This window comes from Lipomyces japonicus (genome assembly GCF_038497905.1).
Source record: "Lipomyces japonicus strain CBS 7319 unplaced genomic scaffold V1514scaffold_1, whole genome shotgun sequence".
NCBI lineage: Eukaryota > Fungi > Ascomycota > Lipomycetes > Lipomycetales > Lipomycetaceae > Lipomyces > Lipomyces japonicus.
In genome coordinates, this window is record NW_027117813.1 from 57,027 (window position 1) to 82,446 (window position 25,420).

Consider the following 25,420-nt stretch of genomic DNA (forward strand, 5'->3'; position numbering starts at 1 on the left):
TTTACCCTGCTCAAGGTCCTTGCGCAGTTCGCGTGCGCGCGACTCGGATTGCGTGCGAGCGATGGCGTGCATGATGACTACTCGCTTACGTATGGCCAGTACAGCTGGGGTAAGGGTCAGCTACATACAACAAGTTCTTATTGGCTCCGAGAAAGACCATGTATTTTCCATTATTCCAGTGTCTCTGGCATGTAGTTGAGCTCGTGTGGCGAATTTTGAAATGCTAACGAGAGCACTGCCTATAGTTTATGTGACTGCTGATACGTTGACATGGTGGATGAAGGTTTTACCATGTTTTGGATGGACTGCATAAGCAATTACGTACGCAACATATAGTAAACATGCTCCACCTGTTGAATACCCCATGTTGATGGTCATCACTGCATCTTTCATGTCTACAGAAGCATGCAAGGGCCTAAATATTTAAATCAGTTTCCATCAATCACAGTTAACTATATAGCGGTCATCTATCTGTTCCGCATTCGTTCATCGCGGCGCGTCAACATGTTATATAAACTTGTTAGCTTCTGCCCGGATTTTGGGCAACACCGTAAAAAATTTTAAATAACTTAAATTGACAAACCCCCGTAACATTGTTCTGATTGTCGTTGCAAAAGTATACTAGTATTATTTAGCTCTATATTAGTGTTAAATATTACTCAACATAAATCCATGGACGCAGCTTGAATTGCTGCTTATCCAAGTTAGTTAGTTAGTTACCCGGAATTTTCATCTGCAGTACACAATAAAATGTGAACGTGTGTGGTCCATACAGCTTGGCCAGGCAACCCAAAAAAAAAAATACCTAAAGAATTCATTATTCATCGTATAGTACTAACCAGATCTGTACGTTTCTTACGATCAGGCAAGCAATTTACTCTACTTGGCCAGTGGCTTGTGCGTCAAACCATTTATAGGCCAAATCAAATACTTAGCGTTCTTTAATTTTGCTTTTGGCTTCATAAAAAAAGAAAACCACAATGTCATCATCATTATCATCATCACCTTCAAGAGCCGCGTATGTGAAGGAACAATTGGCCAGGTTATCCGAACAATATCGATTATTACTCACGAGGGCATCAGAAAGGGGTAAGGCCACAGCTGAAGGTCAACTTTTGTTATCCCAAGCTGGGAAGTTGAGTGAGTTTGCTCGCAAGCTCGAATCCGCTCCTGATGGTTCACCGTTACAACTACAATTATTACAAAGATTGCAAGGGAATCATGCCGCTTACAATAACAATAATAATATCAATAATTCGACATTGGCTTCACCCACGCCGTCGGCTTCACCGTCACCGGCACCGGCACCGCCTGCTGCCACTACCACGCCTACGCCTACGCCGTCTACCACGACAACCACAACGTCCTTTTCAACATCAACAACCGCTTCATCATTGGCAACCAAAAAAGATTCATCACCAATGTCAGCAACCGATCAGCGGCAAATTCGAATTAATCAATTTCACAACGTGCAAAATTTCGTAAACTCTTACCGCAATCAGATTGAGAATCATGAGCGCGTCATGGCTGCCAATCCGGACATGCCGCAAGATCAAAAAGTCAAGACTCATAATCAGATTCAAAGCTTGCGAACCACGTTGGGCCAGTATCAGAAGATTGCAAGGAATTTGGCCGCGCAGATACAAGCTGATCAGCAGGCTGATATTCAGAAACAACAACAACAACAGCCGCAGCAAACCCAACCACAACCACAACCACAACCACAATCACCACACCCACAACAACCACAACAGCCTCCACAACAATTACAAGCACAGCTGCAACCACATCCGGCGCAATCGCAAGCGCAAGTACAGCTGCCACAGTCACAAGCACGTCTGCAATTGCAACAATCACTACCTCAATATCAGCAACGACAGCCATCGTCGTTGCAATCACCGACTCCATTGCCACAATCGGCTCCTCAATCCCCAATTAGCTCTCCGGCGTTGAACTCTGCCCTGCTGCCTGGTCAGGCTTCAGAAACTGCAGTATCAGCATTACCACTAATTCCCGGAAATAATGTGACTGCTTCACATCCACATCCACAGCCGCAACCACAGCAACCACTACAACCACTACAACCACAACCACAACCACAACCACAGCAAACACAATTGCAACCACAACCGCAAACACAACTGCAACCACCGCTACAACAACCATTTACGCCACAGCAACAGCAACAGCAGCATCAGAGACCGATTTTGCCTACAAACCAACCTTTGCTTACGCCTCGTGCAGCTCGGCCAGGTTTAACCCCGACTTCGACACCATTACAGCAACAACAGTATCCACCATTTTCTCGCGCCCAGACAACCTCCACCCTTGCACAGCAACAACAGCAACAATCGCTTGGTCCGCAACGAGTACTTAATAAGCGCAAGTTGGGAGAACTGGTGAAGGATTTGGTATCAAGCACTGAAAGTCGAGAACTTGACGCCACGAATCTTGATCCGGACGTGGAAGAATTATTAATAGACCTGGCTGATGATTTTGTTAAATCGGTATCATCTTTTGCTTACAGGATCGCAAAACATCGCAAGGCTCAAACGGTTGACGTTAAGGATTTGCAATTGCATTTAGAACGAGATTGGAACATTCGCGTGCCTGGTTATAATTCTGATGAGGTTAAGAACGTCAAGAAATGGAATCCCACTCAAGCTTATTTGCAGAAATTAGGGTCATTAAAAGGTAATGACAAGAAATAGCCAAAAATTGTGATATTTTATGTACATGTAATCTATATAACTTTGATTTGCGTTTCGATCATTTTTCTAAAAATTTGATTACCAAAAACGAAATGGATTTTTAAAAGAAAAAAATAAACATTTCTGCAATTGGCCTGATAACACATTATCCGACGCAAAATAAGCTTCCTGCATTATGGAAATTACCAATCGTTCGTATCTGATCGATGTCACCGGTTCCTGCTCTGACCGCCGCTGCCGCGATGATGATCAGCAATGCGCACGTCATATATCGTTGTAGTGCTGGGGTGACAATAATGTCATAAAATAAAGAAACCATGCAACCCATTGTTAATGTAGGTACGAAATACCGAATCGAAGAAGTGGTGTTTTTTTTTACTATTATTATTATTATTAAAGCACACAGCTATGTGATAGGACGAGGGCATTAGTTTATCTTTCAAAATTTGAATCTCAACAAAGTCTCGGGCAGCCTCGGTCAGCCCGTTTGGCAAAGTGTTTAAGGTTTTGTGGGGAAACAATTTGCCGTTTTAGATTTAGTTGGTCTTGGATTATTATATAATGATTACAATTTGCTGGGTAAGCATTAGTTAATATGTACAATGTACAATGGATAGTCTTACTTAGTTACTTATCAATAACTAAATACAAAAGCCAGGTCTGAATTCTGATGCGATACCTAGTAACTATATAGTTCGTAAGCGCTTGTATTTAATGAGCTGACGAGAGACGTTGACTGTGTTTAAAAAGAGCATGATTAAATAACTGATAGTTCGAATCAAACACCCGGCTCTCATGACCAATACCTTGTAATAAAAGTTCATCCTTTTTTTTAAAATAAAAGGTTGAGTATATATGAAGAAAAAGTTTAGGAAAGAAACTCTGCCTCTCTCTGACTGTTAGTCAGAGAAGACATTGAAAGCCAAAGCATAAGTATTAAATAGTTGTCTTTTTTTTTTGCTTCAAGTTAGTTATCGCGTTGAAGGTGCTTACGTCAAGTTCGCGCAAGAAAAAAAGAAAACAAACAAACTGTGTGAATGAGATTGGGCACAATCATAACATTATTTTTTTTGCCGTTTGATCAATTTTGCCATTCTTTTTTAAATAAAAAGAATAATTACATGAAACTAAGTATCACGAAATTTTTTTTTGGAATTTTCATGCCGAGGGAGCATATATGTGGGTATTATGCTCACGCCGTCAAATAAATGAAAAAATACCGGTTGCAATGTTACATCACGTCTGGGTTGGCATCGATTTTTTATTACGTTTCATTTTACCCTTTTTTGGTTGCCAATGATAATAATTATAATAACGACGATAATAACAATAATAATTATTATGATGATGGTGATGACAAGGCTTCATGGTCGGCCATTTTTGCCACAGTAGGTGATAACCACGTTGTTATGTGTCGTCTCAACACGCGTCGTCAACGGCCACGACAACAGCAGCGGCCACGCCAAAGATACGAAGAAAGATTGGACGGCAAGGAAGATCATGCTAGTATGAATGACAGTGTTAATGCGGAATACGTTAGCAGTACTGAAGATGTTGACGATAATGACGAGGACGACAATTATGACGAGGCTGAAGACGAAGACGAAGACGAGGGCTCTGACTCTGACTCTGACTCTGAAATTAATTGTGATGATGATGATGATGATGATGGTGGTGGTGGTGATGAGGGTGAAATGATTGAAATAATATCAACTTTCCATGATACCAATCGGCATGAGAGTTTTTGCTCGGTATGTTGGACTCAAGATCCGCGCACTGGCAAGCCACTTCTTGCCGTGGGTGGTAAATCTGGCGTGATCAAGGTTTTGGATTGCCAAACGGGCAAGATCGTGCGCACATTGGTTGGTCATGGAGATGAGATTTTGGATTTACAAGTCAACCCGCGCGTGCCGCATATGCTGGCATCGTGCAGTGGTGACCATACAATTAGGGTGTGGAACCTTGACCGGGTAGCAGATGACCATGATGATGATAATGATGACAGAAGACAACCGTTCTGCGTGGCTATATGCGGTGGTGCGGGTGGTCACAGGGAGCAGGTCTTGACCGTAGCATTTCATGACTCGGGCAGGTTTTTGCTATCAGGCGGCATGGATAATCAGATTCACATGTGGGCCTTGCCTGCTGATTTGTCGGCCAAGAGGCCCGGGTTGACAGTTCGTAACAATAACGATTCGGTTTACAAGCCGGTGATATTACATTGGTCCCATTTCGCAACCTCGGTCGTGCATTCAAATTATGTGGATTCGGTCGGATTCTTGGGTGATCTAATCTTGTCAAGAGCTGCAGCCGAAAACAAGATCGTTTTGTGGCGGATTAATGGGTTCCGTGGTGCCGACCAGGCTGATGAGTTGACTCAGGCAAACGCGCCGACGGATCATGATAATTGTGACACGTTGAGCAGGTTTAAGGGCAGCAGCAGTACCGGCACGACCTCAAACACAACAGCGACGTATACTAGGCTGGCCCAGTTTAATATTCCGCATACGATGCCTTGGTACATGCGGTTCGGCATGACTGATGATGCGGACGGGTCATGCTTGCTGGCCATGGGCAGTGATACTGGGAGAGTATACGTGTTTGATTTGGCTGGCTTGGCTGCTGGTACGGATTATGATGAAACGCAAGGGTCAGACGAGGAGGAGAATGATGATGATAAAGATGATGAAAGAGAAAAGGAGAAGGAGGGTGAAATTGACGAAGGCCAGGATACAGATGATGAAGAAAACAACGATTTCCAAGGAGTGGTTACTACGCGTTCGGAATCATTAATATCAGAGTCAGAATCAGCATTAGATCAGGGCAAGCGGCGTTATCAGAAGCAGAAGCCGAAACAACGATCATGGCCAAGTCAAGTTCCAAATCAAAGGATTGGCGTATATTCGTCAACCACGACGTTGCAAAAACGAAACATGAAGCAATCGCTTAATCGAAAATTGCGAAGCAACTTAACGGTCATGATTCCGGCTAACGTAGTTAAACCCTATGACGAGCAAGAAAGTGAATCGGGACAGCAAGAAATTGAGCATGACGGAACCAAAACAGTGTTGGCTGCGAGAAAGAGAACCGCCGTTAATTCGAATTTGACTTTAGGACAGAAACGGTTTGCTGATGATGACAATTTGCATTTTGCGAGGAAGACTATCGTGACTGCTGCGAGTACTGAGAGTACTGAGGACGAAGAAGAAGAAGAAGAAGAACAAGAGCAAGAGCAAGAGCAAGAACAACAAGAAAAAGAAATCCAAATCCAAATCCAAATTGAAAAACAAGAAAAGCACATTCAGAAATATGCAAAAAATACTACGATTAAGAGTAGTGCAACTAAGTTTACGAATGGGAAAAGAATAAAATCAATCAAACTGAGATTTGCAGCCAAAAAGACGGTCGTGGTGCCAATTAAGAACAAAGGCGACGACGAAGGCGGTAGAGAGTTCAGGCCGCCGCCAATACAACCTAGTGCTTTATCGTCATCATCTTCATCATCATTATCATCATCATTATCAGTTGCCACATCCGCAGCAACTTCTTGTTCTTCCACTAACGATGATGGTAACAAAAAATCCGCGGTCATGATCATTGATGACCTTGAAGAGGAAGAATCAAGAATTGAAGAAGATTATGCTGAAGAAGAGTTAAAAGTGCCGACATGGTTCGAAGTCAGTGGAAGAAGCGGCATGGCCGACCCATTTGGTCTGATCCGGCCGCAACAGGTGGCCAGCTTGCCGAGATCACGTCAGCGCCGACTGATTCGACATGTTGCGTTTAGTCCCGACGGTAGCGAATTTATGGTTGCAGTGGGAGATGGTGGCTTGATTGCTGTGTTTGCATGAATTTGTATAATAAAAGGTTATGTTATGTTATGTGATGTACCTTGTACTATTAATGTATGATTAATTGTTTGTTTTTGCATATCCCGATTGGGAAAAGCACCCTCAGTTTTTTCTATGGTTGGGATTGAATGGGGTTAGGTGTTTTGTGTTTTCGGCGCAAACACGTTAGTCTAATAAATAAATGCGCAGGATCGCGATGTTTGAATCATCGATTTGTTTACCAAATACGTGAAATCTTTTTTGGGATCATTTTTCTTTAAATCACATACATTATTTGACAACTCAATGACTACAAGACGAAGACGCGGCGACCCTGAAGAAGAGCTTGTGGTGAGGAGTTTTTTTTTATTTTATTTTCATGACCAAGATGGGTGGGTTCCTAACTTGAAGATGTTGTAAAATACAGGCATTGCCATCGGACGAGTCAGAAGAAGAAGAAGAATACGAGGATACTGAACCTGAAGCGTCAGACGATGATGAAGATGATGACGAAGAAGAAGAGGAGGAAGGAGTAGAAGACGATGATGAGGACGAGGACGAGGACGAAGAAAAGCAGGAAAAGGAAAAAGAAAAGGAAGGAGACCAGGGCACGGCAGATGACAAGGACAAGAAAAAGAAAAAGCCGACTGCCGCTGGCGATGAGCTCAAGGCTGATGACGGCGCCACCAAAGACAGCAGCAACAAGAACAACAACAACGACGACGACGACGACGACGCTCAGCAGCCGCCAGCCAAGAAGCACAAGACCGAAGGGGCGGAGCAGGTCAGCCAGCCGGTCACATGATGAATATAAATGCGCTTGACGAAAATGTAATAATGTTAATAATGTTGACTCAGTAAAGTTCACCTTTTATTTGCCCAACAATATGCTAAGGCTTGCTGATCTCGCTTGTTCTGGGGCTGTCCTCCGGGCATGCTTTGCTGACGCTGACGTAGATGCGTTTCCACGGTTTCGGCGCCAGGATTGGCCCCCCTCTTCTCACTCCAGACTGAAACTTCGCTTCGGGCAAATGTAATCTAAAAACGTTCGTTTTTCTGCTGTTATATAATAAAAACTTCCCCTCATACGTCGCCTGCTTCCTCTGCTCTACAGCGTCTTCTTGATCTCTTTTTTTTTTCCCACCACCCGGTTCATAATGTCGCCGTTCTCGCCCGCCACGATTGTTCAGGGGGACCGCTTCCACAAGCCGATGACCCGCTCGTCGCCCCCGTACACGCGGGAATCCGGCCTGCCGACCGCGCCTGGCGAGGTGCCGGCTCGCAGGTCTGTTCTGGCTGCTCCGTCAGGTCAGCCGTTGCATGCCACACCTGATGACAACGTCAAGACCTTGTTTGATCTCAAGAACTCGATCAAGGCCCGGCATGGCGACAGCGAAGCTCTTGGTTCAAGAACCGTCATCAAGATTCACAAGGAGACCAAGCAAGTCAAGAAAATCGTTGACGGCAAGGAAACCTTGGTGGCCAAGGAATGGAATTATTTTGAATTGTCACCTTATTCGTTTATTTCTTACAATCAATTGTCCGACAGAGCTGACGTCTACGGTGCTGGTTTGGCTCACCTGGGCGTGTCCTTACTCGAGGTCTACGGTGCCACCAGGTAAGTTCAAAGAAATAAATAGGAAAAAAATTTTCTTATCATTTTAAATTTGTCACTTTGCTAATATGTACTTTTTTCTGTTAGTGCTACGTGGATGACCATTGCGCTCGCGGCCAGCACGCAGTCGATCCCGATCGCCACTGCCTACGATACCCTCGGCGAGGAAGGCCTGACACACTCACTCGTGCAAACCGAAGCTAACGCCATATATGTGGACGCATCATTACTGCATACATTAATCCGGCCGCTGGCGTGTGCTTCGGCCCTAACATTTATTATTTACCGTGACGAGGCTGACCAAACCATCGTGGACAAGATCAAAGCTGCCAAGCCCGACGTAACCGTGTTGTCGATCGAAGACTTGTTCAAGCTCGGCACTGACCATCCGGCCGAGCCAAACCCGCCATCGCCTGATGACGTGTCGTGCATCATGTACACGTCGGGCTCGACCGGTCCTCCAAAGGGCGTCGTGCTGCGGCACAGGAACGTGATTGCCGCCGTTTACGGCGTGCAGGGTTCAATCGAAGGTGCTATTACTCCCTACGACTACTTACTCACGTACCTACCATTGGCTCACATTCTTGAGTTTGTATTTGAACTTGCCTGCTTGTATCTGGGCGGCAAGCTTGGCTACGGCACGGTCAAGACCATTTCCGACGCCTCGGTCAGGAATTGCAAAGGTGACATTGCAGAGTTTAGGCCAACCATTTTGATCGGCGTACCAGCGGTATGGGAAACCGTGCGCAAGGGCATCGTGTCCAAGGTTCAGCAGCAAGGCGCTGCCGTGTCCCGCGTTTTCTGGGCCGGATACCGAACCAAAAATTTTCTTCAATCCTGGCATGTTCCTGGCGCGGGCGTGATTGACTCATTATTGTTTAAAAAAGTGAAGGAGGCCACCGGCGGTCGCCTGCGCGTGATCATGAACGGTGGTGCCGCGCTGTCGAAGGACACGCAGGCATTTTTGTCTTCAGTGATTGCGCCGATGATTATTGGTTATGGCTTAACTGAGACCACCGCCATGTGCACGCTCATGTCCCCCAAGCAGTTCACGCTTGGCACGGTCGGTGCCCCGACTCCCTGCGTTGACATCAAGCTGGTGGACGTTCCCGAAACTGGTTACTTTTCGACTAACAATCCGCCTCAAGGTGAAGTCTTGGTCAAGGGTCCTGCAGTTTCATCAGAATATTTCAAAAATGAGGAAGAGACCAAGCTTGCGTTTACCGATGACGGCTGGTTCCGGACCGGTGATATTGGCGAATGGGCACCAAACGGGCATTTGCAATTAATTGACAGAAAGAAGAACTTGGTCAAGACGTTAAACGGAGAATATATTGCATTGGAAAAGCTCGAGAGCGTGTACCGAACGTCGAACGTGGTGTTAAACATTTGCGTATACGCAGACCCTAACCAAGTTAAGCCGATCGCGATTATTGTGCCTGCCGAGCCAGCATTAATTAAACTTGCCAAAGAAAAAGGTTTAGATTCGACAAAACAATTTGGTGAACTTGTTCACGATCCAGTCGTGCGCAAAGAAGTGTTTGCTCAATTACTCGACGCTGGCAAGCGAGGTGGCCTGGCTGGCATCGAATTGATCAGCGGCGTCGTGTTGTCAGACGAGGAATGGACGCCGGCTAATGGTTTGGTCACCGCAGCTCAAAAATTGCAACGCAAAAAAATTTTTGAAGCTCATAAGAAAGATGTTGAAAAAGCGTATAAGGCAAATTCATAAAAAAATTAAAAATTAAAAAGAAAAAAGAAAAAAAAAACCTACTTATTTGAAAAGAGAAAGAAAAAAGTTTGTCAAGGTTTATATATATATATATATATTTTATTTTTTTTTCTGAAAATGAAACGATTGACGTTGATCGCCTTTTCTTTTCTTTTCTTTTCTTTTCTTTTCTTCTCTTTTTTTTTTTTTTTTTTTTCTTTTTTGCATTCCTGGGTTGTTTTTGTTAATTATTTTTTTGTTCAATGGGAATGGTTTTTCCTTACTTTTCTTTTCTTTTCTTTTTATTTTATTTTTTATTAATGAAAGTACCAAGTGAGTACTTGAATTTATTGTTTTTTAATTCTACTTCACACAGTCGGAAATTTTTTAATTTTTTTCCCTTTCTAGTGTGTGTGTGTGGTTTTTTAATATATTGTGGTTGTTCTCCTAATTGATTATTACTTTCGTTTTGCTCACCCTGTATAATAAAAATAATCTAATTTTAATTAACCACGCAAAGACGGCGACAAAATAGTCATAAACGGATAGGTTATGACATTTACGATTGTTTGCACGGTCATGATTGCACGACATGCTAGCCACCATGCAAACACGAACTCAATCACGACCACGGCGTCCATTACCGTGGCGATCATGGCCAAGCGGCGAGCCATGGCTTCAGATTCTGGTTCAGGCATATTGGTGCCCGGGGGGAACAAGATAATTGTGGCCATGAACCGTGCCAGCATGATTGGGCCTGCCGCAAATTTAAAAATCATGCCAATAAAAGGCGTTGCGGATGACGGATAAGTACTAGTTGATGTCATTGTGGCTGCGGTCGCCTGTTGCATGATCAAGTCAGCCAACCTGCGTGATCGTGTTGGATCCAGGTTCGTCACGATGTTTGATCCTGCGGAATTGCCTTGCAACGTGACAACATGCTCAGGGTCATGATCAACATAACTTTGTGACAATGACGAATCAATGATTAATTTCAACTTGGGCTTGGGCTTGCGCTTGCGCTTGCCTGCTTGCTGCATGTTTGTCAATAGCGGCAAATTAAAAATCGAGCGGGATAATGTTTGAATGCCAACTTTGGAATGCCATTTTGAAGATTTGTTTGGCGTAATGCATAAGCCACCTTCCGTATTCAGCCCTGGCGACAGTGAATCATGCAGAAGTGGTGACGAGTGGTATGCGGGCTTACTATCGTCGTTGTGGGTGTGATTGTGGTCAGCGGTGGAGTCCTTGTTGAGTCGTTCGAGCACGATGGATTTTAAATCAAGTTCAGTGATTGAGATTGTTCGACACGGCACTCGTAATGGCTGTAATGACGTAACGTCCTGCTTGCCATCCTCTTCTTCTTGTTCGTCGTTGTTGTCCTCATCAGCATCGCCATCATCATTGCGAGCGTTAATAATCGTAGGTAATAATTTCCGTGAACCTTTTGCCCTGCGTGGCTGCAACACTGAGTTGAAATGGTGTTGCTGGTGTTGCTGCTGCTGCTGTTTTCGAGACAGTGGCGGAGGTGGTGTTTGCCGGCGTTCAAAGATCGGCAACTCCGGACTATCATTCCCGCTTGATTGCACGATAACCATTGGCATTTGATTGTCTGGAGTACGTTTTATGTGCTGCTGTTGCTGTTTCCGCCGCCTCCGTCGTCGTCGTTGTCGTTCGTGTTGCTTTTGTTTTTGCAGCGAACTTTGCAAATCATTATCAATTTCGGACATGTCGTTTTCCGAGGACGATGACGAAGATGAAGAATTTTCACACGCAAGCCAGCTAGGGTGTTTAAACGCCAATCCTTGGTTGCTAATTTTTGCGTCGTCATCACGGTTATGGATAGTGTCACCCACCGGAATGATGGCGGTGGTGAACGAAACATCCGGGTCATCAATACTGAGATCTTTCCGTTTACCCGGTCGTAAACCAAGCCTGCTCTTTATCATGGTCATTCTGTTGCTATTGCTGTTGTGACTAGTTCGCCATGCCAATCTTGCATACTGATCATTATCGCTGTCGTTTTCGTCGCTGCCTGAGGAAGCACGCCAGGCCGGTCCGGCAAACTTGTTCACGGCATGCTGCCAGAATCTAGGCAAGCCGTGCTCGTGAGGCTTGGCAAATGCTAGTTCGAGCACGTCTACGGTTGGATGTGGAATTGAAATCGCCGTGCTCGTCATCGTGATTGTGGGCGTGCTCGTGGGCGTGGTGATATTTGAGAATGGCATCATGCCAGTGGGATGAGAAGATGACGAGTACGCTAATGGAAGTACTGGTGGAATGACTGGAGCTACCACCGGTGGCAATAACGGCCTATGAGACCGGTCAGTTGTATTTCGGATAACACTTTGTCGGGGTTTATTTGTCGTTGACCTGAACGATGTCACGACATGTTGCTGCGGCGGTGATTGCTGCCTGCACTGGCGACGGTCTCGGTCATGGTCATGCTCGTTATCCGAATGATAAGAGTAGACTTTATCGTCGCCGTCGTCGTTGGAAAAAATGTGTTGATGGTGCCGATTGCCACGATGCAAGCCAACTGTTAATACCGCTTTTTCCTGATGAATGGCGTGCCGTTCTGACCGAGACGTCATCATTGGTCTTTGCATGTCTTGCATTTTTTTTTGTTTTGGCAAGAACCAAAATCGAGAACCTTTCCCTTCTCTTTTTTTTTTTTTTATCGATGGATTTTAAAATATTATGAAAAAGAAAAAAAAAATTGAATGCAAATAGGATCAATTAATCTTTTTGCTGACCGGCCAAGGGGGGGCACGTGCATGAGCCAGCCATCTTACCCCATTCGGGGCGCAATTTTTTTTTTTTCATTTAAAGTCCATTTCCCTCCATTCTTTGAGTTGTTATTTTCATTAAGTAAAAAAAATATTAAACAATATTTATATAAGTAAATTAACCAAGTTTTGGTCAATGAATGAACAAAAAAAATTTGACAATAAAATATCTAATCTGAACTATTTTTTAAATACAGGGGTATGTTTTTTCAGGAGGTACGCAAAAACCCATACCCGATATCTTATATCCGATAAGATTTATCAATAACCTGTTCATAATTTTTTTTTTTTTTAATTTTTATGAACTCCCAAACAAAGTTCTAATAACTCAAACTGAATTTTGTTGTCTTGAGTTACTAATATCCTATTTTTTTTTATTATTTTTTTTGAATATGGATATGAATTTGTTGAAGGAGAAGATTTGGTCATGAAGAGCGGGGGACCAGCGTTAGCGGTGTTTGAGTTGTAGGAATAATACTTTAACATAAATTTGTGTTGTTACGGTCTAATAGGTCGATAATTGACTATTTTTGTTTGCGTTTCTAAGTCGTTAGATTATTGAGCATATATAAAATAAAACGTATAACTATAATTAGTTAGCATATATGCGCTTACATAACCGTTAACAAATCAACCATCACTTTGTCTTTCCCTTAGCCCGTCTTTTAGCCCGTTCCGGATACACCTACCTAGTTACTTTGTCGTTTCTTGAGCCCGTTTCCGGCTTATACACGTGCCGACTAAACCAGTACAACTGTAATTCCTTGGTGGATTTAGTTATGTTTTTCATCTGTATTTACATCATCCCTTCTAATATAGATAACCTTATTGATGCTCTTCTAAGGATATTGGCTTTTGTGTTCTTAATTTGATCACTTGTTGAAGCTATTTAAATAATATTGTTATACGGAAATTTATTTAAATATATGGGTGAACTATTACGTGTATAATTCGTTTAGGGTAAGCGTCGTATATTTACGCAGTTTAGAATTTAATTTCGTCACCTGGTATACAATCATAAGTTTTTTACAAATTATCAATAAACTGAACTGCTCGTTTCTTTCACGCCTTGGTTTTTTTTTTTTGGAACATGCCTGCACAAATAGCACAAAGAATGAGAAGTAAGTATACATATTCTTCGTGCCGTACATTTAATCACCCCTGGTGTGCTTTTCGTTTGCTCATCACCATAACTACAATTATTATCCATAAAATTGCAACGGTACCATATTTTGTACCGAACTTTGCCTTGTGGGGGCTGAGCAGTTACAAGGCTGTGTATTGGTTTATGTAACTGCACGCACGTACCGTACAATATGCACCATATTAACGCAGCGCCCAATACTTCGGCCCAATTCGCGAATCTTGGCTGCGATCGCGCGACTTCCAAGAAATTAATGGCTACATACATAGCCGGCGGCCAACGAAAGGAATTTAAACATACCGACAATGACTTATTATGGTAGATGTATTGAATAAAAAAAATCACTTGCAATCGTGCTGAAAGAAATTGGAATGAAGAAAACGACGCCGGCGCTTCGTTCTTTGCCCGGCTTCTTGAACTTCCCCGGTCCCCAGGCTCACAAACGTCATCACGTTGGGTACCGTGTGACGTAAAGCTAATCTAATCGCAACTGTGGCCGGCATAAGGTTAATAAGGTTGGCAAGCTAACTCCAAATCCTATTATCACCCCTGCAGGTCATCTGTTATATTTTTTTTTTTTTGCTTATTTAAAAGGGCCCCTGGGAAGGACCTTCAGTAGGGGAAAAAAGTTATATTTACAGATTTTTTCCGGGTTCGTGACATATATATTATCTATATAACCAGTCTCTCTCATTCTTTTTTCTTTATCTTTTCGATATATTCATCTTTGTATTGAATGGTCAACACCTCGTCCTCGCCAGAAGCAAATGACCCGCCTGAATCTACATCTGGTATATGTGGCTCAACTCCCGATGAGCAAGAAACAGTAGATGAGCCTCCGCCGCTCATAAAGGAAGCCAATTCGGCTACTTCTTCTCCGCTTGACGGTAAGGAGCACAAGCACCATCATCATGATGCGCTGAATGCTCCTGCCCACGTGCAACAGCCTGGCGCCATTGCAGCCACCCTTAAAAGTGACCTCGATGTCGGTCTTGCGGTCAAGGACGCTACCGCCAGGCTTGACGCCGACGGCAAGAACGTTCTCGAAAGTGATAGCGGCACGTCAATGTTAAGCATCTTGATTCGTCAGGTCTCGAACTCGCTCACGCTCGTGCTCGTTGTAGCCATGTCGCTGTCATACGGCACCAAAGACTGGATCGAAGGCGGCGTCATTACCGTTGTCATCTTTCTCAATATCGTCATTGGGTTTGTTCAGGATTTCAAGGCCGAGAGGACCATGCAATCTCTTTTGTCCTTGTCTGCTCCTGTGGCGACCGTAATCCGAGACGGTCAGCTTCTCAAGATATCTTCACAAGATATCGTCGCCGGTGACATTGTGAAGATCAAAGTTGGAGACGTTGTTCCTGCAGATTTAAGGTAAATACATTTTTTTTTTTTTTTGGTTCATAAAAATAATACTGGCTCGTTGGTATCTAATGAGTTGTTAGACTATTTGAAGGCATGAATTTGGAGTGCGATGAAGCTCTTCTCACTGGAGAGTCTCTCGCCGCAGCCAAAACACCTTATGATACTTTTGATGATTTGTCCATTCCTATAGGTGATCGCACCAATATTGCGTACTCGTCTTCCGTTGTCACGAAAGGTCGTGGTACCGGCATAGTAGTTGCTACAGGCATGCGCACCGAGGTTGGCAAAATTGCTCAATTGTTAAAGACTGATCCGGATTCGAATTGTTCGAATGATGATTCTGACTCAGTTTCATCGGTTGATCGAAAGTTTGTATTTAAAGCTTTTTCGGCAAAATTGAAATATTCTTTAAAAAAGACATTGGGACTTGTTGGAACTCCACTTCAAGTTACGTTGTCCAAATTCGCCATTCTTTTGTTTGGCATGGCTATCTTGTTAGCAATCATTGTGTTTTCTGCGAGTAAAGTAAGTCGCTTTTAATGTATAACTGTGCCCAAGGAACTAATTTTTTTTTTTTTTTTTTTTTTTTTTGAATAGTGGATAGTGGACAGTGACGTATTAATCTACGGCATCTGTGTTGCCGTTGCTGTCATACCTGAGTCTCTTATCGCTGTTTTGACAATCACGCTGTCAGTTGCGACCAAGGCCATGGCGAAGGGTCATGTCTTGGTTCGAAAAATGCAAGCTTTGGAAGCCTTGGGTGGTGTTACTGATATTTGTTCTGATAAAACTGGAACTTTGACCCAGGGCAAAATGATCACGCGCAGGGTCTGGGTGCCCGCTCTTGATGGTCTCCAGACAATCGCAGTCCGGAACACGACATCTCCTTATTCTCCCGAATCTGGTTATTTAGAAGTCAATAATAAAGTAATTGAACCTCAAAAAATTCTTAACCAAACTGGGAATGACAACACGTTTTCCATGTTTCTGACTGCCATCGGTCTTTGCAATCTGGCCACGGTTTCCAAAACCATAGATGAGAAATCAACATCTTCTGATGCTGTATGGTCAGGCCATGGTGAACCCACAGAAATCTCCCTTCAGGTATTTGCCATGCGTTTTGCAGCCAGACGTGAGTCTCTTGAAGCCTCCGGATGGAAAATTTTGGTTGAGCATCCATTTGATTCGTCAATAAAGCGCATGAGTGTGGTATATGAATCACCTGATGGAGAGCGATATGTATTTATCAAGGGTGCTGTCGAGGCCGTTTCTATGTCTCTTGTTGAGGCCAGCTTTGACGCAGAATTATTACGCCAAAAAGTTGATTACATGACCCGTGATGGTCTGCGGGTATTGTGTATCGCATTTCGTCACCTGCCCGCAGACCTTACAATTGACACTAGCAAGCGTGACCAGGTTGAAACTGAGCTCTCGTTCCTTGGTATCACGGGTCTTTACGATCCTCCCCGACTTGAGACCCGCGGCGCGGTTTTAAAATCACAGCGTGCTGGCATTAAAGTTCATATGCTCACTGGTGACCATCCTGGAACTGCAAGAGCTATTGCGTATGAGACTGGAATCTTGTCGGATTCAATGCCACTTACGTCTTTTCCTCATGCCGTAATGATCGCTGCAGACTTTGATGCCTTGAGTGACTCCGAGATTGATGCCATGCCGGAATTACCTTTAGTAATCGCTCGCTGTGCTCCGGCCACCAAAGTACGCATGGTGGATGCTCTGCACCGCCGCAAGGCATTTTGTGTAATGACGGGTGACGGTGTAAATGACTCACCGGCACTGAAAAGAGCCGACGTTGGTATCGCGATGGGTCTGAATGGTTCTGACGTGGCTAAGGATGCTTCCGATATAGTTTTAACCAATGATGATTTTGCCAGCATTGTTCGCGCGATTGAAGAAGGTCGCAGGTTGTTTGATAACATTCAAAAATTCTTGGTTCATCTCTTGATTTCAAACATTTCGCAAGTAATTCTTCTCCTATGCGGATTAGCTTTTAAGGATCGTGATGGCGTTTCCGTGTTTCCTCTATCGCCTCTGGAGATTTTGTGGGCCAATATGATAACGTCATCGTTCCTGGCCATGGGTCTGGGCATGGAAGAAGCACAACCGGATATCATGCTTCGACCGCCTCATGACCTCAAGGTTGGCGTGTTTACCAAAGAAGTCATTGTCGACAAGATGATATATGGTACTGCGATGGGTATCCTGTGCCTTGTCAGTTTTGTGGTTGTTATTTTCGGCGCCGAAAGCGGTGAGCTCGGCATAAATTGCAATCACGGGTATAACGCGACTTGTGATCCGGTCTATAGAGCTCGCGCGGTTTCGTTCGCAGTCCTGTCGTTTTTGCTTTTGTTGACAGCTTGGGAGGTTAAACATTTTGGCCGGTCATTATTTAATCTCGACCCGTTTCGTCATAAATCCAAGTTTTCAATTTTCCCTGCCCTATATTATAACAAGTTTTTATTTTGGGCAGTGATTGGAGGATTTTTAGGAACATTCCCGGTTATTTATATTCCTATTATTAATAAAGATGTTTTCAAGCATCTAGGGATTTCATGGGAATGGGGTGTCGTTGCTGCTGCCTGCGTGGTTTACTTGGCTGTGGTTGAAGTTTGGAAAGCCATCAAACGCCGCTTCGGGATCTGGTCCGGCAAGCTAACCCTAACTGATGACGTAATCAGAGAACTGGAAAAGACCACCGACTTGACCGTCAGTGATTCTACTTCGCCAACTTCTTCGATCACATCTAGTATCAGCGACCTTGTGGACGAGCAATTTAAAGAAAAGGATGTTCATGTAAAGACGCGAACGATTAAGAAGTGACTGTCTGTGATGTTTACATTCTAGGTTTTACAATTTATTGAAGTTTTATTATTCAAATTCTTTGCAAACAATGTCTTCTTTTTTTTTTTTTTTTTGAATATTAGTCTAAAATTTATTTTTTTATTTTTGTTATTTTAATATGTGACGTATACACACTATGAATATCAAATTTATCGATCTATATATTATGCAAAAATTGTCCTCCTCGATATAGTTCGGTTATGATCCTTCCGTTCTCTATGGTTTCCTTTACAATACCTTGAACATTTTCTGGTTGTACCAAACCATACCTAAAATATTTTAGTAAGCAATATTAAAAAGTTTTTTTTTTCTTACCAGATTGACGTTCCGTCCCTTGTCAACATTACAACATTTCCGGCATACTTGTGCCCGCTTAAATGCGAAACCTGAGCAACCCTAACACCAGTCTTGCTTTGTTCATCGAATATTAAGCCTTTGCTTTTCAACACGGCAATAAATTCTTTTTCTAATAATGGACCTGCAATGCCACATCTTATTTTATTGATTAATTTTAGTTGCGCGACCAGAATTTTTTTTTTTTTTTTTGTGAATAATCAACAACATACCTTGCATCACGAGTGGCATGACCGCATATTAATACCACCGGATAATCACCTCGATAAGCTTCCACGTTGGATTTAAATTCTTTGGCCTCATTAATTTTACTGGGGGCCAAAAATCGTTTAAAAAATCGCTCGCCTTGTGAGTGCGGCAATCGAGGGAAATACAAGTTGTCGGGATAAAGATAAACTGACCATTCCCGGGATGGATCTGCCGACGGGTCCGGCGGCAGGTTACTGTTTGTAATCATAAAATTAAAATCGTGCTAGATATATGTATATATATATTTCATTCATTAGTATTCCCCATTTTGAACCGTCAACGCTTCAAAAGTAAATTTGGCGTAATTACGTCTCGTCTGATACCAGATAGCTGCAATTCTCGAACTTTAGACTGCAATGACGATAGGTCGAATTCAGGCTTACTCGGCCAATCTGTATCACAAAAATTAATTTTTTTTTCTTTCAAATTTAAAAATAAATTGCATATATATACTTTACCATTAGTTCCTGTCGCAACAACAACGTGTCTTCCCACTGATGGCGCAGTGCCACCTAACGCGGCACCGAACTCGACCGGCAAATCAGCAGGATATTCTGGCTTGCAATACGTACATCCGCTATCAAATTCTGGTCGGGGACATGAATCAACAAATTTGTTGCCAGCTTCACCATCTGATGGTGTTGAACTTGTGAAATATCGTAAATAATGATGACCTGCATTGCCGCGCAGTTCGACAACAGCAGGCTGCAACCATGACAACGACCAAGTTTGCAGCGCCCACGTTCTGCCTAAAACTGATTTGGCAAAAAATGTCATTATAAAAGAATACCTATGCAAAAAAAATAATTGAAGAGAAGTAAAATTGAAAATTAATGAAAACATTTTCCATTTTGATCTAAAAAAAATGTTGAATGTATTACTCGGACTTAACAACTGGACCCCTTTAGTTTAGGCCCGTCCTTAGTATTCGATATTCCAAGAAACCTTAAAATGAATATCAATTTAAATCCACCAATAATAATAAAGCCAATGTACAAGATTCTGCAACAAATATACTGTATTACGTATATATTCTCGGTTTATCAATAAAAAATTTGTTACTTTATAAATACGAAAATCATGATAAAAAAAAATGCGCTATCTAACGTAAAACGTGCACGAATATTTGATAAACATTTATAATATAGTGCTCCTTCTGTAAAAAAATTGTAGTATAGATTAATAAATTTGCTTTAATTAATAACTTAAACCATTATTTAATAAATTCTGTTAGTCGGGGTTTCATATATATATAGTAATAATATCGGAGTATAAACAAATACAATCGTTTGCATTTTCTCGAATAACTCTAACAGTAATTGAGTTTTGTTGGCAGTTGGGGGGGAATCCCGAATTAGGAAACCCTGCATCTCGTTCCTTAAGTTCAATTCTTGACATCTCTTGTTTACATCCTAACAGAAAACCATTCATATCATCATCATCATCAACGTCTCAAAGTTTTGAATATTTTTTCTTATTTTGACAAGCAATAATACAGGTTTTTTGACAAAGCTGTTGAGGTTTTGGTGCTTGGATGGCGCACACCGTCTTTAAATCAGACACTGCCCCGTCGTCTCAGCTGCCAGAAACATCGTCAGTATTGTTTAACCCGCAAAGCCTGATACCAGATATTAGCGCTGTTAATGATGGTCAGAGTAATAGTCTATCTGCTCAAGCTTCAGTTGCACTTGAATCTTCATCAATTGATTTGACGCATACGTCAAATCTTCATTCTTCCGCGTCTTCTCAATCCAGTACTCTTGATAGTTGGACTCAATTTCTAGACGCTCTTCTTGAAGAACTGAATTGCCCCATTTCACGTTATGGCATTCCTTGCAGTGATTTTTCAGTGCTCTCATGTGGCTGCGTGGCATCGGAACAATGGGCTCGGTCGCGATTACCGAATCTTCAGTTGAAAGTCTGCCCAAGCTGTGGAAACCCTACCGAACTGAAAAAGCCGGTTGTGCCTTTAAGAAATCTTTATAAGATTGTCATGGACAAGCGAAAAGAAATTGGGTTAAGTATACCTGAGGAAGTTGGTAGCGATGTTGAGGATGAAAGTAAGTTCTTTCATTTTTTAGTTTTTATTTTTTTTTTTTTTTTGAACTTCTTCTTTACTAAACTTTTACTTTTAGGTTCATACCAAGCCAACTCACAGTCTTTGACAAATTCAAATATAGTAAAATTAGGTGTGCCAAATCTTCCAAGACTACATATTGACACTGGGAATCCAAACTTTTTGGAAACCATCGCTTCTGGGTACATTTCTATTATACTTCATTGTTGGGCTATTTTTCTTTTCAAATTCTAATTGTTATTTTGTTTAGAGATAGCAACCTTTTGCCACGAATATCTTCTACAATCAGTGGTCAATCTTCCAGTCAGGATTTAATTTCTGAAAGCAGAAGATCCAGTTCCGAACGATGGAATTCTCAAACCGCGAACGAATCACCTTCTCCCAAAATGAATTTGGTTGATTTATTTTCTACTGTGGCTCGTCAAACCATGATTAGCAATAATAACAGTAATTTATCGAGCGATATATTAAATCAAGGTCTTAGATTAACTCGCAAACTTGGTAGTGATGAGCGCGAAAAGGGTGATGGTTCGGCCTCGTTCACTGTCTCTTTGCCATCAGCATCGCACCAAGCTTCTTTCTTACCTGCATATAAACCCACTTCTCAACCTCAACAAAAAAGAGTATACAGTTCAGCTCAATCGGCTCTTGAACCATGGAACTTGAGCTCAAATCAAGATTTCAAACCGGTCATACTGGGTTTGGAAGACGAATCGAGAGAAAAAATGTTTGCCGAAAATTATCCGATTTATAGAAAAGATGTTCGGTACGTGACTCAGTCAAGCAAAGGATTTTCAGTTATTCCACGAGGCAAATTATTTGAGGCCACGGCCATATCTCCAGATACTACAAGGTTTGCTCTAATTTCGGAAAAGCGGTGGGAGGTTTTGACGATTCCTACTGAATACAAGCCAGGCTCTGGACCAATCACGATATGCGCAGGAAAATCTACGGGTGAATACGGCGCATCATTTGATAGATACAGACAGAAGGATGTTAAGGATAAATTACGTGGCATTTCATGGGCTCAGACAATGGCGGCAATGTCTAATCGTTACCTTGCGATTGCTGGTACCAATGGTGTTCTCCGTGTTCATGACATGGAAAAGACCGGACAGCCAATATTTACGGACATATCACCTTTTCCAATACGTTGTATTGCACTTTCTCGGAATGGGAATCTACTTGCTTGTGGCATTACTTCCCGTGATCCAGTCTCAAATACCGAATTGCCGGTGATAATTTTACATAACCTCAGTCATCTTACCGGAGATTCGTCTTCAAAAATTAAAACCATACAAATTGACATGCCATACAGGGATCCAATTAATATGATTTCATTTTCTGATGATGGTAAATTATTGACTTGCAGTACCATTCTGGAATCACGGTTTATGGTTATTAATTTATATGATCCATCTAATCCAAGATTAATAATTAGATCTTCAAGAAAGCTGAATACTTCGTTTGAGTCTGAAGGTATTACATGTATTCGCTTTTTCCCAGGAAACCGTCTTCTCGCACTTTCTTCGGTAGCGCATAACGCGTATCCCATTATTATTGATACAAACATTCCTGCTGTTTCAGTGCCGATTCTATTTTCTTCTCCCTCAGCGGACCATGTTGGAGGATTTGGTAAAAATCACAGCGGTTCAAGCAACGGCGTTGTTTCAAGTAGAGACGATTTTGATGATGACTTTGATTTTAGCGTACCTTTTACTAATCGAAATTATCATCATGCTCCGATATCAGCCACGAGTGGAAGTAATGGTGGTAATGGTGGTAATGGAGGAAGTGGCGGTAATGGCAGTGGGTTGCTACATCCAAAAGTGGTTACCCGATTCCATGAAGTTGGATCAACAACGCATCAGGTTGCCATATCACCTCGAGCCAATTCAATCGCATTTTTGGATCGCAATGGCACAGTGTTCTTGGCTCATTTCATTCGCGTGGATTCTGAACATCGGCGTGTGGTTGCAGTAGTAGATGTTACGAATGCAAACAAGATTTCGGAAGCTGCTTCGATTGCTTTTTCCCCTAACGGTCAAAAATTAATCATTGTCGATCGCAAGGGGATTTTATATATCGAAGACTTTGGAGCCGGTGCGGAAAATGGGGACGCGTTGAAAAAATGTCGGGTTATCAAATAATTCCTTGTTTCGCTTTCAGGACGATTTTGTTCGTCCATGTTATAATTTTTAGTTGATATCCTTTTTTGTTTTGGAGTTTGTTCACTCAATGGCGTTTGCAGTTATCGTAAAGTTGATAAATACTTTGTATATATATAAATAATATAAATATTAATTTGTAATTATACTGATGAAATTCTACATAATGTTTGTATGAAAGCGCATGAATGGAACCAGGTGGCGGTATATAATATACGTAATACATTATAACTAAGTTATCTGTTCTGATCAAGGAATAAACGAGGCAAAACGTAATTTTTTTAAAATTTGATGAAACAAGGAAATTAATTAAATGGCCCAAACAAGTTAGGCTCAAACAGACTAGGAAATTTATAAAAGTAGGCATTTCCTAATTTGAACATTAAACTATGTGAAACCTTATTGAAAAGGAAGTATAGTTTGGAAAAGCATTGAAATCTTAACGCCGCCGAAAAAAAGAGGGCCTTGAATATATTGGCTGCACATGAACCATCAACTCACGCAAGCGGTTAATCATCCCAACGAATTTGGGGGGATTGTCTCAAAAGAAAAGAAAAACGGACAAGTGATTGACAAGGAATATATATATATATATACATTTTTCCGCTCATTTTAATTTTTTTTTCTCGTGCATACCCGACGCGATAACCGTATCTATTATAGATCATTTTCGACGGAGCATAATGTCACAACCTCGCCATCAACATCGGCCTTCGAATGCTTCATCAATTGGGTCGGAATTTGATGAAGAAACCCCTCGACTATCGGTTGATTCTGAAGTTCAAACCGCAACCGCCGCATCCATTGTCGGCTCGCGACCCACGCAAGTTGTGGTCAATCCTCGTCGAATTTCCGGCACGCCTTCCTTGTCATCGACCACTTCTGGCAGCACGGTTACGCCTGGGTCTGCCACGAGAACTTACGAAGTGAGCGCTGCTCATCAGCGTGGCAATCCGCTTACTTTGCAACATGCAGAAGAGGAAGTGGACGTACATGTGACTGAAGATGCGTCCGTGCCACCATCACCAACCGCCAGTACCGTAAGCTTTTTCTCATCAGCAAGCGGGGTGGGTAGTTCTACTTACGGTACGGAAACCGATGCATACTACACTGATGCATTGGATGACGACATATCGTCGACTGGGTCGGTTAGGACTATTCCTGCTGCTGCTGCTGTTGCTGCTGCTGTTGCTGCTCCCGCGCAAGCTGCGAGCACAGTTCTACCTCTTCCTCCTCATCAAGACACATTACCAAGTAGTATACAGAATGACTTGTCTGGTACTTCAGCGCCTGCCGCGCACATTGTGAATTCTTCTACAATCAAACAAATTTCACGGTCGAAAGAAAACTTGAAGCAAACGTCAACTCCGGTTGCTACAAGAGAAGTAGCAGAAAAGGAACCACATAATAAGAAAAGAAAATTGGTTTGGATTGTGGCTCTTTTAGTTTTTCTTGCTGTTGCCATTGGAGTAGGTGTCGGCGTCGGTGTCGGTGTTGGAACGCGAAAGAATAAGTCAAATTCGGATTCAACTGTGTCGTCACCGTTACAATCAAGTTCTTCTGCATCATCATTATCATCATTATCATCAACTTTGTCAAGTAAAGTGGCATCATCAATTTCGTCTACTGCATTTGCTAGATCATCACAAGTCTCTGCTAGCGTATCTGCAGCTGTTGCATCAAGTAGAAGTTTAACTGCGTCAGATAGAACAGGGTCTTCGATTGCCACATTTGTTACAACAAGGCAACAATCTTCCAATAGTGTAGTTTCAACTACTTCCGTTGCTGCGCGGTCTTCTGATCAGACTATTTCTTCAAGCCGTGCCGCGACGTCAACTGGATTGGTCGCAGGTGCACGTTCGTCTAGTGCAACGCCGACTTTGTCGTTGTCAAGATTTGTATTTACATCACTTGTGCCTACTGAAATTATATACGCAACTACAAACAGTCGTGGCGTGACCGTGGCTGCTACGAGAACGACTGCAGTGCCAGTACTGAGGACATGGACTTATTATGTAACTGTTCGAGAACCACCTGCTACGAAAACTAAACAAGCAAATCTCTTTGATTAAATTAGTTGTCGCGCTGGTGAAATATCTAAGGAACTTGATTAATTTTTTTTTCCTTACTCTTTTGGTTATTGCATCCCGGTTATGATATCATGTTCTTAATAAATGTAAGTCTTATTATGGGAATTGCCTCAAACTCATTTATGCTTACACAGGAACGTGCAATTTGTATAAATTTCGTAGTTATAGTAAAAGATGGTTTTTTAATTCCTTGTAACGAAACGAGATCATACGACATTAAATATCTTGGTTTTGTTAACGTTAGATCGTCTACGCTGATAATGATATTTTGCATTTATGGTGTACAATATATATAATATACTGTCGAAATTAATCAATTGTCATACATGTACTCAAGTTTTGATCTAATAACTAGTTTCTTGGAATGATAAAAGCAGCATGTGACTTTCGACGCTTTTGTTAAATCCCCTAAACCACAACATTAGCAAACTGCCCGGAAAACCAAACATACA

General features: G+C 42.3%; 10 protein-coding genes across 10 annotated transcripts; 7 read left to right on the forward strand and 3 right to left on the reverse strand.

The window, feature by feature from the left end:
- Nucleotides 1–721: 721 nt before the first annotated feature.
- V1514DRAFT_323112 (transcription initiation factor TFIID subunit A-domain-containing protein) lies at nt 722–2,805 on the forward strand. Its single transcript, XM_066926186.1, has one exon. It carries the CDS (start codon nt 981–983, stop codon nt 2,709–2,711), a length of 1,731 nt encoding a protein of 576 aa, XP_066786045.1. The 5' UTR covers nt 722–980; the 3' UTR covers nt 2,712–2,805.
- Nucleotides 2,806–4,219: 1,414 nt separating this feature from the next.
- Nucleotides 4,220–6,562, forward strand: V1514DRAFT_274310 (WD40-repeat-containing domain protein; the record flags this gene model as incomplete). The annotated part of the gene is made up of 2 exons (XM_066924851.1): nt 4,220–5,308; nt 6,365–6,562. The coding sequence occupies 2 exons, from the start codon at nt 4,220–4,222 to the stop codon at nt 6,560–6,562; spliced, it is 1,287 nt and encodes a 428-aa protein (XP_066786046.1).
- A 285-nt stretch (nt 6,563–6,847) lies between these two features.
- Nucleotides 6,848–7,346, forward strand: V1514DRAFT_340012 (uncharacterized protein; the record flags this gene model as incomplete). The annotated part of the gene is made up of 2 exons (XM_066929007.1): nt 6,848–6,892; nt 6,969–7,346. 2 exons carry the CDS (start codon nt 6,848–6,850, stop codon nt 7,344–7,346), a joined length of 423 nt encoding a protein of 140 aa, XP_066786047.1.
- A 98-nt stretch (nt 7,347–7,444) lies between these two features.
- V1514DRAFT_455 (eukaryotic long-chain fatty acid CoA synthetase (LC-FACS)) lies at nt 7,445–10,009 on the forward strand. Its single transcript, XM_066930024.1, has 2 exons — nt 7,445–8,159; nt 8,244–10,009. Exons 1-2 carry the CDS (start codon nt 7,699–7,701, stop codon nt 9,886–9,888), a joined length of 2,106 nt encoding a protein of 701 aa, XP_066786048.1. The 5' UTR covers nt 7,445–7,698; the 3' UTR covers nt 9,889–10,009.
- A 116-nt stretch (nt 10,010–10,125) lies between these two features.
- Nucleotides 10,126–12,794, reverse strand: V1514DRAFT_323120 (uncharacterized protein). The gene has a single exon (XM_066926187.1). It carries the CDS (start codon nt 12,483–12,485, stop codon nt 10,374–10,376), a length of 2,112 nt encoding a protein of 703 aa, XP_066786049.1. The 5' UTR covers nt 12,486–12,794; the 3' UTR covers nt 10,126–10,373.
- Nucleotides 12,795–14,536: 1,742 nt separating this feature from the next.
- V1514DRAFT_345528 (uncharacterized protein) lies at nt 14,537–17,966 on the forward strand (the record flags this gene model as incomplete). Its single annotated transcript, XM_066929233.1, has 4 exons — nt 14,537–15,177; nt 15,249–15,693; nt 15,766–17,895; nt 17,937–17,966. The coding sequence occupies 4 exons, from the start codon at nt 14,537–14,539 to the stop codon at nt 17,964–17,966; spliced, it is 3,246 nt and encodes a 1,081-aa protein (XP_066786050.1).
- Nucleotides 17,967–18,083: 117 nt separating this feature from the next.
- V1514DRAFT_323130 (Sucrase/ferredoxin-like-domain-containing protein) lies at nt 18,084–19,512 on the reverse strand. The gene is made up of 5 exons (XM_066926188.1): nt 19,092–19,512; nt 18,943–19,025; nt 18,597–18,856; nt 18,346–18,522; nt 18,084–18,299 (listed from the first exon to the last, which is right to left on the reverse strand). Exons 1-5 carry the CDS (start codon nt 19,474–19,476, stop codon nt 18,188–18,190), a joined length of 1,017 nt encoding a protein of 338 aa, XP_066786051.1. The 5' UTR covers nt 19,477–19,512; the 3' UTR covers nt 18,084–18,187.
- Nucleotides 19,513–20,037: 525 nt separating this feature from the next.
- On the forward strand, nt 20,038–23,063 carry V1514DRAFT_300376 (WD40-repeat-containing domain protein). The gene is made up of 3 exons (XM_066925528.1): nt 20,038–20,693; nt 20,769–20,892; nt 20,961–23,063. The coding sequence occupies exons 1-3, from the start codon at nt 20,168–20,170 to the stop codon at nt 22,858–22,860; spliced, it is 2,550 nt and encodes an 849-aa protein (XP_066786052.1). The 5' UTR covers nt 20,038–20,167; the 3' UTR covers nt 22,861–23,063.
- On the reverse strand, nt 22,903–23,403 carry V1514DRAFT_631 (uncharacterized protein). The gene has a single exon (XM_066930080.1). It carries the CDS (start codon nt 23,243–23,245, stop codon nt 22,946–22,948), a length of 300 nt encoding a protein of 99 aa, XP_066786053.1. The 5' UTR covers nt 23,246–23,403; the 3' UTR covers nt 22,903–22,945.
- On the forward strand, nt 23,292–25,296 carry V1514DRAFT_323134 (uncharacterized protein). Its single transcript, XM_066926189.1, has one exon. It carries the CDS (start codon nt 23,562–23,564, stop codon nt 24,948–24,950), a length of 1,389 nt encoding a protein of 462 aa, XP_066786054.1. The 5' UTR covers nt 23,292–23,561; the 3' UTR covers nt 24,951–25,296.
- The last annotated feature ends 124 nt before the right edge of the window (nt 25,297–25,420 follow it).

Coding starts and splice junctions, on each gene's coding strand:
- V1514DRAFT_323112 (XM_066926186.1), top strand. CDS start 981: ATGTCATCATCATTATCATCATCACCTTCAAGAGCCGCGTATGTGAAG.
- V1514DRAFT_455 (XM_066930024.1), top strand. CDS start 7,699: ATGTCGCCGTTCTCGCCCGCCACGATTGTTCAGGGGGACCGCTTCCAC. Junction 8,160..8,243: donor GAGGTCTACGGTGCCACCAG/GTAAGTTCAAAG, acceptor TTTTTCTGTTAG/TGCTACGTGGATGACCATTG.
- V1514DRAFT_323120 (XM_066926187.1), bottom strand. CDS start 12,485: ATGCAAGACATGCAAAGACCAATGATGACGTCTCGGTCAGAACGGCAC.
- V1514DRAFT_323130 (XM_066926188.1), bottom strand. CDS start 19,476: ATGTTTTCATTAATTTTCAATTTTACTTCTCTTCAATTATTTTTTTTG. Junction 18,857..18,942: donor TATCTGGTATCAGACGAGAC/GTAATTACGCCA, acceptor ACATATATCTAG/CACGATTTTAATTTTATGAT. Junction 18,300..18,345: donor AGGGACGGAACGTCAATCTG/GTAAGAAAAAAA, acceptor AAAATATTTTAG/GTATGGTTTGGTACAACCAG.
- V1514DRAFT_300376 (XM_066925528.1), top strand. CDS start 20,168: ATGGCGCACACCGTCTTTAAATCAGACACTGCCCCGTCGTCTCAGCTG. Junction 20,694..20,768: donor TAGCGATGTTGAGGATGAAA/GTAAGTTCTTTC, acceptor TTTTACTTTTAG/GTTCATACCAAGCCAACTCA. Junction 20,893..20,960: donor TTGGAAACCATCGCTTCTGG/GTACATTTCTAT, acceptor TATTTTGTTTAG/AGATAGCAACCTTTTGCCAC.
- V1514DRAFT_631 (XM_066930080.1), bottom strand. CDS start 23,245: ATGCCTACTTTTATAAATTTCCTAGTCTGTTTGAGCCTAACTTGTTTG.
- V1514DRAFT_323134 (XM_066926189.1), top strand. CDS start 23,562: ATGTCACAACCTCGCCATCAACATCGGCCTTCGAATGCTTCATCAATT.